The 17,053-nt window shown below is 38.2% G+C and overlaps 3 protein-coding genes across 4 annotated transcripts; 1 reads left to right on the top strand and 2 right to left on the bottom strand.

Annotated features, from left to right (window-relative positions):
• Positions 1-41: 41 nt before the first annotated feature.
• LOC147862186 (pentatricopeptide repeat-containing protein At2g27610-like) lies at positions 42-3,390 on the bottom strand. Of its 2 annotated transcripts, XM_087322116.1 has the most exons (3): positions 3,217-3,390; positions 517-3,120; positions 42-409 (listed from the first exon to the last, which is right to left on the bottom strand). In XM_087322116.1, exons 1-2 carry the CDS (start codon positions 3,301-3,303, stop codon positions 565-567), a joined length of 2,643 nt encoding a protein of 880 aa, XP_087178242.1. In that variant the 5' UTR covers positions 3,304-3,390; the 3' UTR covers positions 42-409; positions 517-564. The 2 variants fall into 2 exon arrangements, with proteins under 2 accessions (XP_087178242.1, XP_087178241.1); XM_087322115.1 differs by lacking the exon at positions 42-409 and having other exon boundaries at positions 450-3,120.
• A 3,761-nt stretch (positions 3,391-7,151) lies between these two features.
• On the top strand, positions 7,152-12,149 carry LOC147862185 (pentatricopeptide repeat-containing protein At4g39530-like). The gene is made up of 2 exons (XM_087322478.1): positions 7,152-7,521; positions 9,203-12,149. Exons 1-2 carry the CDS (start codon positions 7,408-7,410, stop codon positions 11,612-11,614), a joined length of 2,526 nt encoding a protein of 841 aa, XP_087178604.1. The 5' UTR covers positions 7,152-7,407; the 3' UTR covers positions 11,615-12,149.
• A 1,713-nt stretch (positions 12,150-13,862) lies between these two features.
• LOC147862184 (uncharacterized) lies at positions 13,863-16,277 on the bottom strand. Its single transcript, XM_087322950.1, has 2 exons — positions 16,238-16,277; positions 13,863-16,148 (listed from the first exon to the last, which is right to left on the bottom strand). Exons 1-2 carry the CDS (start codon positions 16,260-16,262, stop codon positions 14,464-14,466), a joined length of 1,710 nt encoding a protein of 569 aa, XP_087179076.1. The 5' UTR covers positions 16,263-16,277; the 3' UTR covers positions 13,863-14,463.
• Between the last annotated feature and the right edge of the window lie 776 nt (positions 16,278-17,053).

Genomic DNA, 17,053 nt, shown 5'->3' with positions numbered 1-17,053 from the left:
GAGCAAGAATTGGTAATTAATCAATAACACTATATCCTAGGAAATTTGGTCCTATACCATTGAAAGATATATATTTGAGCAAAGTGATCAATATAATTGGCATATTTTAGAAAACAATTTTTATATGCCCAGGAATTTGTTCGTATACTATATTATGTACAATATATATTTGAGCAAGGTGATTGGTACATACTGAGCATTTTGTTTTATCTGAGGTTAGCTGACCAGTACATTCCTCTCACATCTGCCCTATTTGATCCTGACGCTCAAGATTTGACAGTACTTGATACTATTACCAACACAATTCTGTGATATGAAGCTAAACTTCTTCTTGCAGCCTCCTCAGGTATGACAAAAAGCTGAAAGTCTGCTGTGTTGTCTCAAGTGCTCTGATGAAGTATCTTTTTGTCTAAAGCAACAAAATTTGTAGATTGTCAAACACATCAAAGTACAATGATTCATACCTCTGTGTAGTATATCACTAAGCAATCAAGCAGCTATGATACTCCGGAATACCTGAAATTTGTGAAAGAAAATATGCGCGAATTATGCCCATCATAATGTTCAAACAATCACAGTATCAGTGTTTGGTTCACAAATACATCTCCCATGCTCAAAAATGTGGATGCGGTCTGCAGCATTTACTTGAATCCTACGCTTCTCCATCATTGATATAAGCAAAGTGAAAGAATGACAATCATCAGACATAGGCATGTTCATTGTAATACATATAGGTACACCTTCAAGAGTATTTATGAGGGCACATGTGACAGCCAGCTTCTCAGTATTACCACATGCCACATCTTCCTTTCTCTCATCTAGAATTGAGTGCAATGAACAATGCAAACCAGGTGAATAGCCCTCTTGTATTAGTTTCTGATGTAATTCTTCTAGCTTTGTGTGTATACATATGCTTTGAGGATGACTGGTATCAGCCACAACAAATGAATGCACATTTCTGTTGGCATCTGTCCACCAACAACATCCTTGTGTATTCCTAGCTTTGGTTTTCACCTTCCAAGCTCCAAGTTGAGATGCTTCTGATTGCATCCCAGCTTCTGCATATATATTTTCCATGCAAATATATGCAGCACCACATGTTTCATCCAATTGTATTGATTGTTCAAACGCCCATCTCCCGAGATCCACATTCCCCCACTTGCGACAAGCTCCAAGTATAGCCAAGAACAATGGAAGGTTGTTATAAGCTGGCTCTTTATTATTAAGCAAAACTTTGACCTTCTCGAGCAAAACTTTGGCCTTGTCAAAATGTCCTGCACGACAGAACAGATCAATCATGCAAGTGCAGTGTTCAAGTTCTGGATTGAAACTAAAAACAAAGCACATGTCATCAAACAACTTTTCTCCTTCCTCAAACAAGCCTGCATGAGTACATGAAGTGAGTAGAACAAGGAATGTGATCGAGTCTGGCACAATACATTCTGCCCTCATTTTCTGAAATAGGTCCAAAACCACATTACTTTGACCTACCTGGGCATATCCAGTCATGAGTGCATTCCAAGAGACAACATCTTGTGCTGGAAGCTCTTCAAATATCGCTTGTGCTTTCTCAAGGGCACCACATTTGGCATACATGTCTAACAATGTATTTCCAAGTGCAATGTCCTTTTGCAATAACCCCAGCTTTCTAACCTCAGCATCTATGTCTTCCCCTATCTCAAGAGATCCTACTATGCTGCAAGCTTTCAAAATACAGATATAAGTCACCGCATCTGGACAGATCCCCTCATTTTGCATCTTCTTGAAACATTTTAGAGCTGCATCACCAAGCCCTTTCTGGACATATCCTCCTATAAGTGCAGTCCAAGCAACAACATTCTTCACTGGAAGCTGTTCAAATAGCCTTTGTGCTTTCTCAAGTGCACCATGTTTGGCATACATGTCTACCAATGTACAACCAAGCACAACATCCTTTTGTAATAAACCTTGCTTTCTGACTTCAGTTTCTATCTCTTCCCCAATCTCAAGAGATCCAATGGTACCACAAACTTTCAAGATGCAAATGTAGGTTACTTGATTTGGCAATACTCCCTCATCTTGCATTTTTCTAAAGCATTTTAGGGCTTCATCACTAAGCCCTTCTTGAGCATATCCTGCTATCAGTGCAGTCCACGACACCACACTACGAACCAAAAGCTGTTCAAATACTTCCTTTGCTTTGTCTAGCGCGCCACACTTTGCATACATATCCAACAGTGCATTACCAAGCATGCTATCTTTTGGTAACAAACTTTTTTTACGAACAGTAACATCTATATATTCTCCAATTTCAAGAGATCCAACATTGCCACAAACATTCAGAATGCAACTATATGTGACCACGTCTGGGTCTATGTCTTTACTGCTCATCTGTCTGAAGCAATCTAAGGCTTCATCATTGAACCCGTGTTGGGCATATCCTGAGATCATCGCATTCCATGACACCACATCTCGTATAGGAAGCCCTTCAAATACTTCTCGTGCTTTCTTAAGAGCGCCACATTTACCATACATATCTACCAGTGCATTACCAAGTATAAGATCTTTTTGTAATAACCCTCTCTTTCTAACTTTTGCATGTATGTCTTCTCCAATCTCAAGAGATCCTACTATACCACAAGCTTTCAAAACACAAACAAAGGTGACTACATTTGGGCATATTCCTTCATCTTGCATCCTTTCAAAGCATTTTAGAGTTTCATCGCCAAGACCATTTTGGGCATATCCAGATATTAATGCATTCCAGGAAACCACATCCCGAACTGACAGTTGCTCGAAAACTTCTTGCGCTTCTCTAAAAGCACCACATTTAGCATATGTACTAACAAGAGCTGTTGCTATGTAGACATCTTTTTCAATGATCTTATTGTGAATAAGATCCGCATGTATCTTTATGACCTTAGACATGTTCTTTGGTTTTCCACATGATTTTATAAGGCTTAAAAGAGCACATCTATCTTGAAATTGCACAAATGGAAGCTCATTAAGCACCGCTCGTTCAATTGACGTGGAATCTAGTTCTTGTGCCATAGCCTTCACCCATGGAGGATTATGACATGAATCTATCCATAATGGTGTTTTTCTTTGTTTGTGTTTGAAATCAGGGGACTTAGGGCTTATCTATTATGCAAAGAAAGATAAACACATGAAAAAAGACAGAGAGAGAGAGAGAGAAGGAGACCAAATGAGAAGACGATGATGAAGAGGGTGTTTTACCTTGTTGTGCCTCCTGTCCCAAAACTGAGAAGGATCTCTGAAGAATTCCTCCCATAAGAAACTTGTGTCTTTGTAACAGGAAATCATCGTTGTCACAATTACTCTGTTCCACTCCCACAAAGAAAAGGCCACAAGTTACAACATAAGAAATATGAAGAAAATTCTCCACATATACCCTCTAACTTTAGAGATATTCTGCAAAGTACCCCTCCCCACTAGAGGTAATGTTGGGGTTTGAGAAATATCACTACATTTTTACTCTCGCTTCAAGAAACAAGTACTTAACGTAGACGATGTTTTGGAACATGGCTAATTATTTAAGGTATTGTTTGCATGTGATTATAATTTATAATCAAGAGTGATTGTCGTTTAGGTGGCACTCATCAATATATGTGTCATGTTCGTTTTCTGTAATTAAACACATTGATCTGTAAAAACAAATAAGCATGCCCATAATCACCTCCATAGATGTGTTAATGATGTCGAACAACACCATGCATGAACACATTTTTATCATAAATATCACATTGGTCTACTATATGATATGACCACATTAATATGTAATGATGGATGTATATAGATATGTTCAATGAACTATAACTAACCACTTATGTGAATAGTTCTCACCATCACCTTCATAACCATGCTAATAATGCTACTCGGCATCATACAAAAACTTGTCCTTATCATAGATATGAGGTTGATATATTATATGACATTATCACACTATTTTACACATTCAATTGGTTACAAGTAATCGGTAATACATATACTGTTGATTTTTACAATGATGGCAAAAAGTATGTTGAGAGGAAGAAAAAGAAACCCTAATGGTGCACTCTCGAAGCACAAACTGGGTGACCTCCTAATGGTGCACTCTTGAACCAAAATGAGCAACCCTAACGGTACACCCCAAACCTCAAAATAGGCAACCCTAAATAAGCCATGTTCTCCTCTTTTTATAGAAAAAAGAGACGCCTAATTTCAACATTACCCTAATGGTGCACTCTGGAAGCTCAACATGAGTGACCTCCTAATGGTGTACTCCTAAACCAAAATGAGTGACCCTAATGGTATACCCCAAACCTCAAAATAGGCGACCTTAATTAAACTCCTCTTTTTATAGTAAAAAAGAGACACCTAATTTCGACATTAAATGCTCTTATTCCCTATCTTTCTTCGAAAAAGAAAAAGGAATAAATAGTCCTTAATCTATGCCAAATTGATAGAGAATCGGACTTTGCACCTATAGTACAAGGTCTATGGCTCTAACCTCTAGGCCATTTCACATATCTTTGTAGTTGTAAGTGGACCCTCCCTTTTTCCACATTCTACCTTTTGCACACCACATCATGACACTATTGTTCTTGATATAATATCAAATCATGATAAAGAAGATTTTCCATAAGTAAGAGAGAAAGCCAAAACTCACCCAATCGAAGAGATTGAAGATGAAGAAGACAATAGGAGGCTCGCAATGCGTGTTGAGTATGTATATGCTTAAAACACGTAGTTCTTTGTTTCCATGGTTGCTACCAACATAGACCAACAATTTAAACTTACTATATATCTTACAAAATCTCAGACAGAGGGATTTCCAATGTTTCTTTATGCAAAATTCCGTCACTAATAGAGTCTACAACAACAAAAACAATCTCTTCTCTTTCTTCTTCTTTCTTCTTCTTCCTCTATTTCTCTCTTTCTCTCTCTCTCATAGGTCATATTCGACCTCCGTGCTCCCAAAGCTACTTTGTAATCATTTTCAGATATATCTCACTCTATACTAGTAGCAACAATAGAAACAAAGAACATGCGTTGTCAACTTACACATAACACACGTTGGCGACTTCCTATTGTCTTCTTCTTCTTCGTTCTCTTCAATCATGCGAGTTTTGGTTTTCTCTATTATTCATGGAAAACATTTTTATCTTGGTTTGATATGACATCAAGAATTGAGGATATGAACACGACTTCCTCACATAGTGTGGGGGACATCAACATGGGAACAATTGCTCCAAAAAAGAGCAATGTCATGTTAGAATGTAATTCTACAAGGGAAGAATTTGGGAGCTCTAAGAGACATCGGGGTATTGAGGAAATTAGAGAGAAGAAATTGACATATGTTGAGGCAATAAATGCAGACAAGGTTCATAAGGATAATCATTATTGGGATAAGTCATGGGGGATTTCCAATACCTTGTTTGATATTGTGGAGGAAAATGAAAACGAAACAAAAGAATGCATCAATGAGGATGTGCATGATGTGGACGTTGATGCTAAGGTAGTTTTGTATTTTCTAGATGTAATCTATGATCCTATGGTTAGATTATTTTTTATTAGGAAACTTTCGTTCCTAAATTGGATTAACAATGGTTGCACCCGAGCATTTGTGCCTCGGGAAACTTTCAACCTACACCTCAGACATCTTTTTTCGACGAAGTCTCTCTTCAACTAAAGAGCATTTGACTAAACACTTCTTCGACTAAGTTCGAATCCACAACTAGCCCAAGTGTTCAACTAGTTGAATTGTCGACTAAACGAATCTTCGACTAGTCCCTTCGACTTACTCCCCTTTTTTTGTGCCCTTCAACTTTTCAATTCCTTGGTCCAAGCCCCCCTGTGGCTCTGCTCGAGTAGCACATGCACATGTGTCATTACGGCACGGATTCTATGGGCCGGTCTAAGTGGATCGTGTTTTCTCTTGCTTGCATCATTCAGTCCATGGGCACTGCCATCATCTCGACGAGATCTTTCCCTTGTATCTTTGTTTCTCCCTTGTCGTTCTTTCACATCGACTTCACCAAAATAATGTCATATAAGTGTGCATGTGTGTTTACTTGTGTGGAACCATAGGGGTTCTGGACTAGGGAGGATGCAAGGAATAAGAGGGCACAAATTTAGGGTAGTCAAAGGTTCTTGGGAGTTGAACGCTCCCTAGAGTTGAACGTAGACAACACAAACGTAGAAGACGAGGATCTTGCGATGAATGGCTAACACATGATATTAGTGTGTGATTAGTGACAATACCAAGTTTTAACACCCAAATCCAATTTTTGGTCAACACAAGTTTTCATTCACAAAATGCCGAACGCCATGAATGCAGTGGCTTTTACAATGCAAATAGTGTTAATTGGAAATAACTAAATGGTTTCGACAAGGTAAGCTCACAAATCTACAAATGTTATATGTGCCATGGATGGGGAGCATTGGCCAAGAGATCATCTGGACCTGACCACGATGCTCTCATGATACGATGCCTTCCCCAAGCATCCCTTTTGGAATCCCATCCGGGTTATTCTGATTTGGAGTTAACAATTGGCAACGGTTTGGTTTCAGAGTGTCAAAACTGAACCTGTTTGAAGTTGAACCGTTTAAAATTTTTAAAACTTGAACCAAACCATGAAATTATTAAAAAAAATTCCACCCATTAAACCATTAAAACCGTGGTTTCGGTATTCAACTTAGGTTAAAATCCAATTTTTAAACTTTTAAATTTTTGAAATTTAAAATATTCATTATTTTAAATTTTAAAGATTTTCCTAAAATGTATGTGAGAATAAGGCTTGAAAACGAAAAGATTGTTTAAAAACAAATTTTTTTTATAAAACTGTTAAACCGAGCCGAACCGTTTAAACCGTTACTCCGCGGTTTCGCGGTTCGGTTCGGTTCGGTTGAAACTGTTGCCGACTGTTATTTGGAGTGGATGCACTGCACCGGAGGATCCTTTAGGATTCCATCCGTTGTTTTTCAATACATAGTATGAAGTTCTTTCGATATTTTTGACATTTCCAATGCAATTTCTTCAATGATTTGAAATGACTCAACACTTAATGTCTGGAATCATAGGATCGATCGTTGGAACGATGGGCCGATTCAATGGAAACCAGGCCCAGATTGCTAGATGAAGTAAGTTTAGGGTTCTGGGATTTGGTTTTGGCTTAGGGTTTGATATCTATTGACTATGAAGTTTCTAGCTGAATTGAGCTTAAATTGATGGATATCGAATGTGAGGGTTTAGGGTTTAAAGTTTTTGTTAACTGTTGAATTTGAAGGGTTTGTGGTCTAGGGTTATGGGTTCTGATGGCTATTATATTTTCAGGGGGTATGGGTTTAGCATTTGAGAGCTACTGAACTTGAAGACAAACAAATGACCGGCACTGTGATGAATGTCCTCAAATCTGAAAGTTGCAGATGGGTTCCATGGGGAAAATATGCAGATCAAATGAGACCTGTGGAAGGATTGATATCTTGTGGAAGGAGTACTTCAGAGATCCATTGCTCTGGTTTGACAACCGTATCACAAAGGTAAGCGGTCTTGTAAGTGGATGTGCGTGTGCGCGCGCGTGTGTGTGAGAGAGAGAGATATGAAATGGTACATTAACAGATTTGAGAGAAAGAGGGAGAGTACGAGACTGCATTGGAAACTTCAATCATTATTTGGCATGAGCCAATTCATACTCACAGTCTTCCCTCATATCGTTTGGGACATTGCTGCCTCCTCTTTGGTTTTGATTTCAGTATCATTAATTGGAGATATACATCACCGGAATGGTTTATTGTGCATGTTATATCTCATCAATATAGCTGAGGTTCTTGGCTATACCTGTTGTTATACTATGCTTCGTACAAAAATGGCGATTATGTATTAATGTCCTCGGGGGGCCATGGCGAATACCCTGACTTCTTAAACCAGGCAAGTTATGAATGGAATTCCAGCTTGGCATGTGGGCAACAAAGCATAACACCATCATGATAATCATGTCCTATTGCAACTTAGTGCACATAAAGGAGATGTCTTCCATAATCTTGTACAAATAACCTCACTCTAACTCCTCATTTTCATTGCCAAACACCACAGTTGAACACCATGTTGTTTAGCTTTGCAAAGATAAGGTGATATCTGTCAAGCACATTCATGCGAGGGGGCCCTGGTTAATCCTTCAACATGTAAACAATTGTCTTGCTTACTAAAAGTACCTATTATCATGGATTTTTTCTAGCCAACAAATGGTGGTTTCAGCTAGGCACACGTTTGCATTTCTGTTCAAAATAAAGAGCACAAATTTAGGGCATGGTTTGTGTATGCTTATGATTATGGATACATGCCAGAAACTTGCAATGTTTTAAACTAGAAAACTGGCATTTGGCCACAAACCAATGTTGCTATTAGCTTCTAACTTAAACGGGATGTCCCTAAATTTTTGTACACTATTTTGCACAGAAGTGGAGACATGAGCCTAGGAAAAAGCACAATGTAGTAACACATTCCAACCTAAATATGTCATGTCCTAAATTTTGTACTCTTTATTTAATTTTATGCATTGTAAAAAAAGAGCATCTTAAACATGACTCTTTTATTTTACTGTAACTTTATGCATCTTATTCTGTTATATGTGTTTTTTCCTGTAATATAGTTGGCCTTTATATTATGAGATGGAGAGAAAGAATTATGTATTCAGATGTCTCTTATATTAAGAGAAGGAAAGAGACAGATGTACTAATATCTCCGACATACCAAATTGGCCCGTGAGGCCTAACAAGATATTACAATTTAAAATGGTGTTTCTCATATGAAAAGGAGAGTGAGAGTGATTAAGGGGTTTCTAAAAGTTTCTTGTTTGGCCAGCTTGTTTCATCTATTATCTGAGATGGAGCAGTATGCAATCTTGTGATACATACCATTATCTATGTGACGTTTCCTTTTTTCTTGTTTATTTGCTGGTCTAGTAGCAATTGTGTGAATGTGTATCTAGTTGTGTACAATTTTGCATTGTATAATACAATACGTTTTATGGATAAAAATGAGAGAGAGAGAGAGAGAGAGAGAGAGAGAGAGAGAGAGAGAGAGAGGACAAGTGTGCGTGAATGTGTGGGCATGTGGATATGTTGAAAAAGAGAAAGAAATACTATATTGACATCTCAATAAAAGTACAAAACGGCCTATTGAGACCCAAAATATTGCAACTATAATATTATTTTGATACAGTGTAGTTCGAGATCACCAGACTTTAGATACACTGTCACTTCTGAGTGTTTGTGGTTAGATGATTTTCACAACCCATTTTGGGTTTGTGAAGAATTGATGAGAATAAGAAGAAGGAAATGTATAGAAAGGCATGAAGAAAAGATGGGCAATGCATATCATCATCAGGACAGTTTTACATATGTTGGCTTATTCAAGGTTTGTGCAAAGAAAAAGGATCTATTCAAAGGCAGCAAGCTACATGATGATATTGTAAATCTTGGCATGCTTGAAAAGAGCCCTTATTTAGCCACCAGTTTGATCAATATGTATGCAAAATGTGGGGCTCTTGCAAAAGCAAAGAAAGTTCTTACAGAACTTCCCATTCAAGATGTGGCATCTTGGAATGCACTAATTTCAGGATATGTGCAACAAGGGTTGGGTAATGAAGCCCTGACTTGTTTTCAGGAGATGCAAAATGAGAGCTTTTCACCAGATATTATCACCTATATATGCATACTGAAGGCATGTGGTTTAGCTAGAGATATAGATATAGGAAAGAGAATACATCATGAGATTGTGAATAAAGGCCTTTTAAATAAGGATATAATACTTGGTACAACACTGGTTGATATGTATGCAAGATGTGGAGCTCTTAGAAAAGCACAAGAAGTTTTCGAAGGACTTCCTGTAAGAAACATAGTCTCGTGGTCTGTGTTAATCTCAGGCTATGTTCAATTTGGTAATGGTCAAGAAGCACTTAATTGCTTTGAAAGAATGCAAGCTGAGGGCTTATCTCCAGATTCAGTTACATTCATTTGTGTATTGAAAGCATGTGGTTCTGTTGGTGCCCCAGAGAAGGGAAAACAGATTCATGATGAGATTGAAAGAAGGGGATTGTTCAAGAAAGAAATTGCCCTCAGCACGGCTATAGTGGATATGTATGCCAAATGTGGTCTACTCAGAAAAGCACAAGAAGTTTTGGAAGATATTCCCATTCGAAATGTAATATCGTGGTCTGCAATAATCTCAGGGTATGCCAATCAAGGGTTGTATAATGAAGCTCTAAATTGTTTTGAACAGATGCAAAATGAAGGTATCTCTCCAAATTCAGTCACCCTCATTTGTATCTTGAAGGCCTACGGGGAAATTGGGTCCTTAGACAAGGGTAAGAAAATCCATGATAGGATTCTAAAACACAAATTGATGGAGAAAGATATCATGCTTGGTACTGCTTTGGCTGGTATGTATGCCAAATGTGGCGCGCTTGGAAAAGCACAAGAGGTGCTAGAAGGGCTTCCTGTTCAAGATACAGTTTCTTGGTCTGCACTAATCAGAGGGTATGGTCTTCAAGGGCAAGGCAATGCAGTGCAAAGATGTTTTGAACAATTGCAACGTGAGGATCTTTCTATAGATGAAGTCACTTTCATTTCGATGATGAAGGCATGTAGTAGTGTGGGAGCTTTTGACCAAGGCAAACAAATTCATGACGACATTGCAAGAAGGGGACTTTTGGAGAAGGATATCATTGTTGCCACTGCCTTGGTTGATATGTACTCCAAATTTGGTTTGCTTACAAGAGCACAAGAAGTGGTAGAAGAGCTTCCGATTCAAAATATAGTGCCTTGGAATGCACTACTCACAGGGTATGTTGAGTGGGATCAGGGGCACAAAGCTTTAAGCTGTTTGGAAATGATGCAAGAAGGGGGCCTCTCTCCAAATGAAGTCACATTTCTTTGCAGCTTGAAGGCATGTGGACTTGTAGGGGCCATTCACAAGGGCCAAGGGATTCATTATGACCTTGCAAGCAGAGGATTGTTGGAGCAGGACATTGTTGTTGGAACTGCTTTGATAGATATGTATGCCAAATGTGGTGCCCTTTCAAAGGCCGAACAAGTGTTGGAAGAGCTTCCGATTCGCAATGTTCTATCTTGGTCTTCATTAATTTCAGGGTATTCTCATCAAGGTCAAGGTCAAGAAGCATTGAAATGTATTGAGCGGATGCATATTGAGGGCCTTTTGCCAAATGAGGTCACATTATTATGTGTTCTCAGTGCATGCTCTCACTCTGGGCTTTTGGATGAGGCTCAAATGCTATGGAGGAATATGACCAAAAGTTACAAGATTACTCCAAGCTTAGAGCATCATGCATGCATGGTGCTGGCTTTTGGATGTGCTGGTGAGTTTGATAAGGCAATTTCAGTTATTATGTCAATGCCACCTGATTCTCCGGCAGTTTGGATTGCTTTGTTGGGTGCCTGTAGGAATTGGGGAAATATAAAGCTTGGAGGATTGGCTTTTTATCAAGCTGTACAATTAGATGATAGTTGTAGCGCAGCTTATGTTCTTATGGCTAGCATTTTTCAATCTGCTGGTGTGGAATATGATGCAAGGAAGATCAAAGAAAATGGAACTGGAATATGGTTTGTGGAATGAAGGAGGAAGTAACACGTGGATTGTCCGTGAAATGTCAACTCTGGTTATCTAACCAAATAATCTATAGAAGTTGAGTTTTATTGGACAAATAATTTTAAATTTGCTGGAAAGATTGAAGCCATGGGGTTGAAATATAACATGTGGAATGAGCATGTAAATTGGCCATGATCTAAGGAGGGGATCTACTTTAGGGACATGGTCGATGACCACCCTAAGCCGGAAACCTGGTGAGAGCTTGGGGAGCTATGATAGTGTGGTCCAAGTTCCAAGGTGTTCACATGTGACTAGGGGAGACTTTGGGTTCATTCACTCTCATAGAGAGCGCAATGTTCTCCAGATAGCCATAATTAATGTAAGATACTTCAGATAATTCATCACCTAATTGGTGGTTGCCCTTGTGGTCTTTTAATCTTTAGGCTCATTCTTTGGCTCCCAATGGTTAATTTATACTTCATATAAAATCCATCAGCAATTTGGATAGTTGCATGGGCAATCACATACCATCTGTCTAGGAATTAAAACCTTATTATTGGGATTTGCCTTTTCGAGAAAATGGCTGTCAAATTCTTAAAGCTATTTAATCTACTTAATATGGTTCTTAAAGTGCATGTGGCAACAAGAGACCTTAACCTTAATTTTTTATGATAGGCAAATGATTTGGAACTTTAGAAGATTTGGATGATAATATAGTATACATAATAGGGAAAAACATAAACATCCCCTAAAATGTTGGACATTTACACCCATAAGTTTCCATGCAATTACTACAATCCTCTTTTTTGGTAGTATGTATCACACTATTTAGATGTATTTTGGTAGATGTAAACTATTTTATTTAGTAAAATGAGATTCTAGTCTCTTACACCACATACTTGATGTTTTAAGCAAACATAATGAATTATATGCCTTGTTTATTGTTATATGGATGGTTTCTAGTTCGTAAATGTAATGGTTGATATTGTGTGCTTCAGCCTCCAATACAACATTTTGTATGTAGTGGGAAAACTAGACCTAGATTTGCATATGAAAAGGGAATTGTCTTTTGTTGGTTCTTTAGTCGGGGAAAATGCGATCTCCATATAAGCCCTTCTTTCTTATAAATATTTGCATATGTTGATTAAATTTTGAATAATATATTTATATATATAGCATGAAAGTGAAGTGAGAAGTATACATTGACAAATTTCTTGAATATATGATAGTGTAAAGAGGCAACACTTGTTTGCTAAATGTTTACCTTAGTGGTTTAAGAGAAGAATCAAGCATGCCTTTGGGTATAGAATGTGACAAAATGTACCACAAGTTGTAAGATTGGTATTGACTACAATGATTTTAATAGTGGGAGTGTGACAAATATTGAAAATGTAAATAAATAAAAAGAGTATTAATCATGACAGTGGCATTTCACAGACAACATAAGCTTGTTTAGAGTTGTGTGACAATCTTAGTGGATTGTGGGGTATCTATAATCCTTTTTGTGTTTCGATAGAGTTTTGGATAGAAATAGACATACCTTGGACCACAACATATTGGTTACTAGCAAAGGTTTTAAGACTTACCTATACTTGAATGGTGTAGTCAAGTTTCTTGGATCAAAATAAACTTTTTGGCAATTTTTAGGCAGCCTATGAATAGAGAACTTACCTCATTACAACAAGCTATGAAGAGTGACAATGTGTACAATATACACAAAACATTGGTGTTAAGTCCTAGTAGAAGCCTTATTTATTGAAATACTCAAAATAAATTAATTAAATGTCAAAACAAAGCCTTTGCAACATAAAGCTTGCTTGCTTTATCTTACATCTAGAATCAAAATTTATGAAACTCTGCTTTTCACATACAGAAACATATAAATTCGTACCAATTCCAAAAAGGCACATACTTGGAGATATGCCATTTTTAATGATTCTTTATTCACAATAGAAGGCCACTTTCAAACGCTGAATTGACTACACAATCTTGGACCCACAAATTTGATGTGCATGTCAAAGCTCCATTACTAGAAAAAGGCACTTATGGGCTTTTTGCTACCTTCAAATTGCCTCCCAAAAGTATCATTCCACAATTTAGGAGTCCTACTAGAGAAGTGGCTCTCTTTAAAGCCTTAAAACAAACGAAAAACCATGCATTACAATAAAAGCCATAAATGATCACATAACTGAACCAAACATCAATAACAAGACATCAGAATGTTTATATTTTAAAACTAGAAGCAAACATTTGGTCCAAGCATGTTGACAAATGCTTTAGAAATTCTATTTTCTTTATTATTTCTATCCAAATTTGACAGTAAAATTGGTCTCTTCAGTGTCAAATGCCACAAAATGTGCTACTTCTATATCAAATCGATGCATAGAATCCAGCATTGGGTTTGTTTACATATATTTTTAGTCATTTTAAGTAATAACAAGACCCTCCAAACTTACATTTCAACAAGCCACACTTATTGTAGTGTGACACTGTCGCATCTTCATGATTTTGTTACAACATATCTTTGCTGCAAAATCAATTCACAAGCTTGTGGTTTATGCAAGAAAAGATTGATAGAACACGCCTCAAGGTTATTCAATATTATATTATACACCCACACGCATGTTCATCATTTACAAGATTGATTTCGGGATATAAGATGTCAAAATATTCTCTTAGCTTCACTCTGTGGGAAATTACAAGGGTATTCATTTCCTGTGGCAACAGTTAAGAGTCGAAAAAAGGTATATGTTTGAATTACAAGGCAAGAAGCATATGCCCTTTAACAATTATCATGTATCAAATGCTCATCATAAATGTTTGACCCTCCACTTGCTTGATGAAAGAACTTCCATGTATTTCATTGACGATCAAAACTAGAAACATTTCCGATAAAAGCCTTGCTTTATAAAATCAATGATAGAGACTACCAACACAACAGCTAGGAGTAAATAGAAGCCAATGGTTTGTAGCTTGAATGTCCAGTGATCGAAAAACATGACTCTGTTTGCCAATGCTCGGGGCCCCTTAGACAATAGATAACCATGGAAAAATAACTCTGTTACAGCGATATATTGGTAGAACAGTTGCATTGAAAACGGTAACAATTTTATTGGGTACGCATATGCCTTCTGTACCTTGTAAGGTAAGAAAGAGACTGTGACGAGGCTAAGTAAAACCATGAACCATGCACATACCACATATTTGTTAGACCTGTAACCATTGTATGGAAGGTTTTGCATTGAAGATGAAGATTGATCTGGAGAGTTATCTTGCTTATAATATCTAGTGTGATTTGGTGTTCTCAACTTTAATTGTAATGGTGTTGGGCTCATGGATGGTGTTAGTGATGAGAACCTCTGTCCATTTGTAGGAGAGAATGACGTGAATGAGAATGATCTACTTAATGATGATCTTGACAATGATCCAGGACATGGTTGTTGTATTCTATCTTGTGTCCAGGATGGTGTTAATGGAGAGTTAGAGGGCATTGTAAACAGGCTTGAAGAAATGGAATCTAGTTGCTTTTGTTGTTCAGAGTCAAGATGAGCAATCGGGCTTGACGGTATGAATATTTTCGACTCTGATGATGATGATGTGGAGCTAGATTGTAATATGTGTGAGGATGAAGATGTGGATGATGTTGCTTGTTGAGACATGTAAGATAAGGAGAGTGATCGAATATACTTGTTTGATGGCACCGAGGATAATGGTATCGAAGATGTTGATGTTGATGACGATGACCACAACGATGAATATGAAGTTGAGCATGACGAGGATGAAGATGAAGATGAAGTTGACGATGATGATGAAGATGAAGATGAAGATGAGGATGAGGATGAGAATGATGAGGAAGATGATGGTAATAACAACAAAGATGAGGATGAGGATGAGGATGAAGACAATGCCAATGACGATGATGACGATGAAACTGATGATTTCATTCGGAAGGACGACAACAGTGAAGATGTCATGGATGACATGGGCCATCTCGTCAATTCAGAGTTATTAGCCCTTGAAAAGCGACCACGCAATACCCTCAACCAATCATGTGATTGCGAGGGTGCGAATGATCCCTCAGGAACAGGGTAAGGATATGGCTCGACATGAATTTTACTTGCGACCCATTTAGAGATCAACACTCTAAACAAGCCCATGATGGCAAGCGGAACCGTAACATTCGGCAAGTAAGGTATACCTTCAGTGGAGATGGAATATTGCATCGCTAACACGCCTTGGTAAGCACATGAAAGTGTGAGAAGGCCTTGAGAGCTAAAAACCCCGCTCATTTCCAGTCTCGGAACACTCAGATCATGAACAAGGGACTCTCCATAGATGTAAGGTAAAGGCGGGTCAAAAGGGTGTTGTTCATAGTTGATCATGGCTAGTTGCTTAGTGCCCCAATCTTTAGCTATGGAGCGATATGCGAGAATGGAGTAATAGCGCCATGAAAGGTTAAGTGGGTTGAAATACCTCAGAGTCCATGAGAGCTTGGTGAGAATTTGCGGTGATGGCGGTGGCAGCGATGAAGACACCGATGAAGAAGATGTTGTGACCTCTCCTGCTAGTAGGTGCGTTGTTAGAACAAGAAAGAATGACCTTAGGGCAACAACGAAGATGTATAGGTTGGAGGGCTCTTGACACACAGACCTGAGGTAGCTGTTGTCCTTGCCATCGCCCATCTCCTTCTCCTCCTCCTCCTCCTCCTCCTCTGTTAATAATAGGTAGGCTCCTGGGGGCCTCCTCTGTTCCTGTTTCCTCTGTTTTTTGTATATGATTAAGGGGGGGGGGTAAAGTGGGTTACTCTGTTTTTTTTTGTATATGATTGGAGATTTGGGGTGTAAAGTGGGTTGCTCTGTTTTTTTTTTGTATGTGATTAGGGGGGTGTAAAGTGGGTTACCTTGTCTTTTTGTATTGTAAGAAGCCATGGTTTCTTTCTTACTCACATATGAGCTCAATGTGATGGAAACTCTCCAGACACTCTCCAGACGTAGACATAGATGTAGGCGTAGATGTAGACGCAGGCGTCGATGTGGACATAGGTGTAGACGTAGCGTAGGCGTAGATGTGGACATAGGTTTAGATGTAGACATGGGCGTAGGCTTAGGAGAGAGATATCCATAAACAAAATCCTACTTAAAAAGGGACCCAAATCTAGTAGAATCCTTCCATAAATAAGAAGCCTTCAATCTCTACACATGAGTTGTTTGATCTGGGAGCAAACACTCGGGTGAGGATTTGCCAGGTTTTAACCTCAATTAGAAAAAGGAAATGTTATTCCCTTATAAGAAATAAGTGGGTAGGCTTTCTTGATAAGAAATATTGGATATGTCTTTGTCCCGATGTTGAATACTTTGTTTTTTGTAGGCATGTCTGCGTCCAAGAGCACGGCTCTCGCTCTTTGTTTTTGGTAAAAGCACACAATTGTATTGATTGCATGTAAACCCCACTTGTTACAACTTAATA

This window comes from Azolla caroliniana, unplaced genomic scaffold, assembly GCF_043228905.1.
Source record: "Azolla caroliniana isolate FFs.n. ecotype wild unplaced genomic scaffold, voAzoCaro1.0.p SCAF_7, whole genome shotgun sequence".
Classification (NCBI taxonomy): Eukaryota; Viridiplantae; Streptophyta; class Polypodiopsida; order Salviniales; family Salviniaceae; genus Azolla; species Azolla caroliniana.
Note: the sequence above shows the minus strand (reverse complement) of the source record. Positions and strands in the feature narration are given on the sequence as shown.

Excerpts from the sequence above, each read along its gene's own strand:
- LOC147862186 (XM_087322116.1), bottom strand. The coding sequence starts at position 3,303 with ATGATTTCCTGTTACAAAGACACAAGTTTCTTATGGGAGGAATTCTTC. Across the intron at positions 3,121-3,216 it reads GGGACAGGAGGCACAACAAG|ATAAGCCCTAAGTCCCCTGA; the intron begins GTAAAACACCCT and ends TTTGCATAATAG.
- LOC147862185 (XM_087322478.1), top strand. The coding sequence starts at position 7,408 with ATGGGTTCCATGGGGAAAATATGCAGATCAAATGAGACCTGTGGAAGG. Across the intron at positions 7,522-9,202 it reads TTGACAACCGTATCACAAAG|TGTAGTTCGAGATCACCAGA; the intron begins GTAAGCGGTCTT and ends ATTTTGATACAG.
- LOC147862184 (XM_087322950.1), bottom strand. The coding sequence starts at position 16,262 with ATGGCAAGGACAACAGCTACCTCAG. Across the intron at positions 16,149-16,237 it reads AAGGACAACAGCTACCTCAG|GAGAGGTCACAACATCTTCT; the intron begins GTCTGTGTGTCA and ends ACCTACTAGCAG.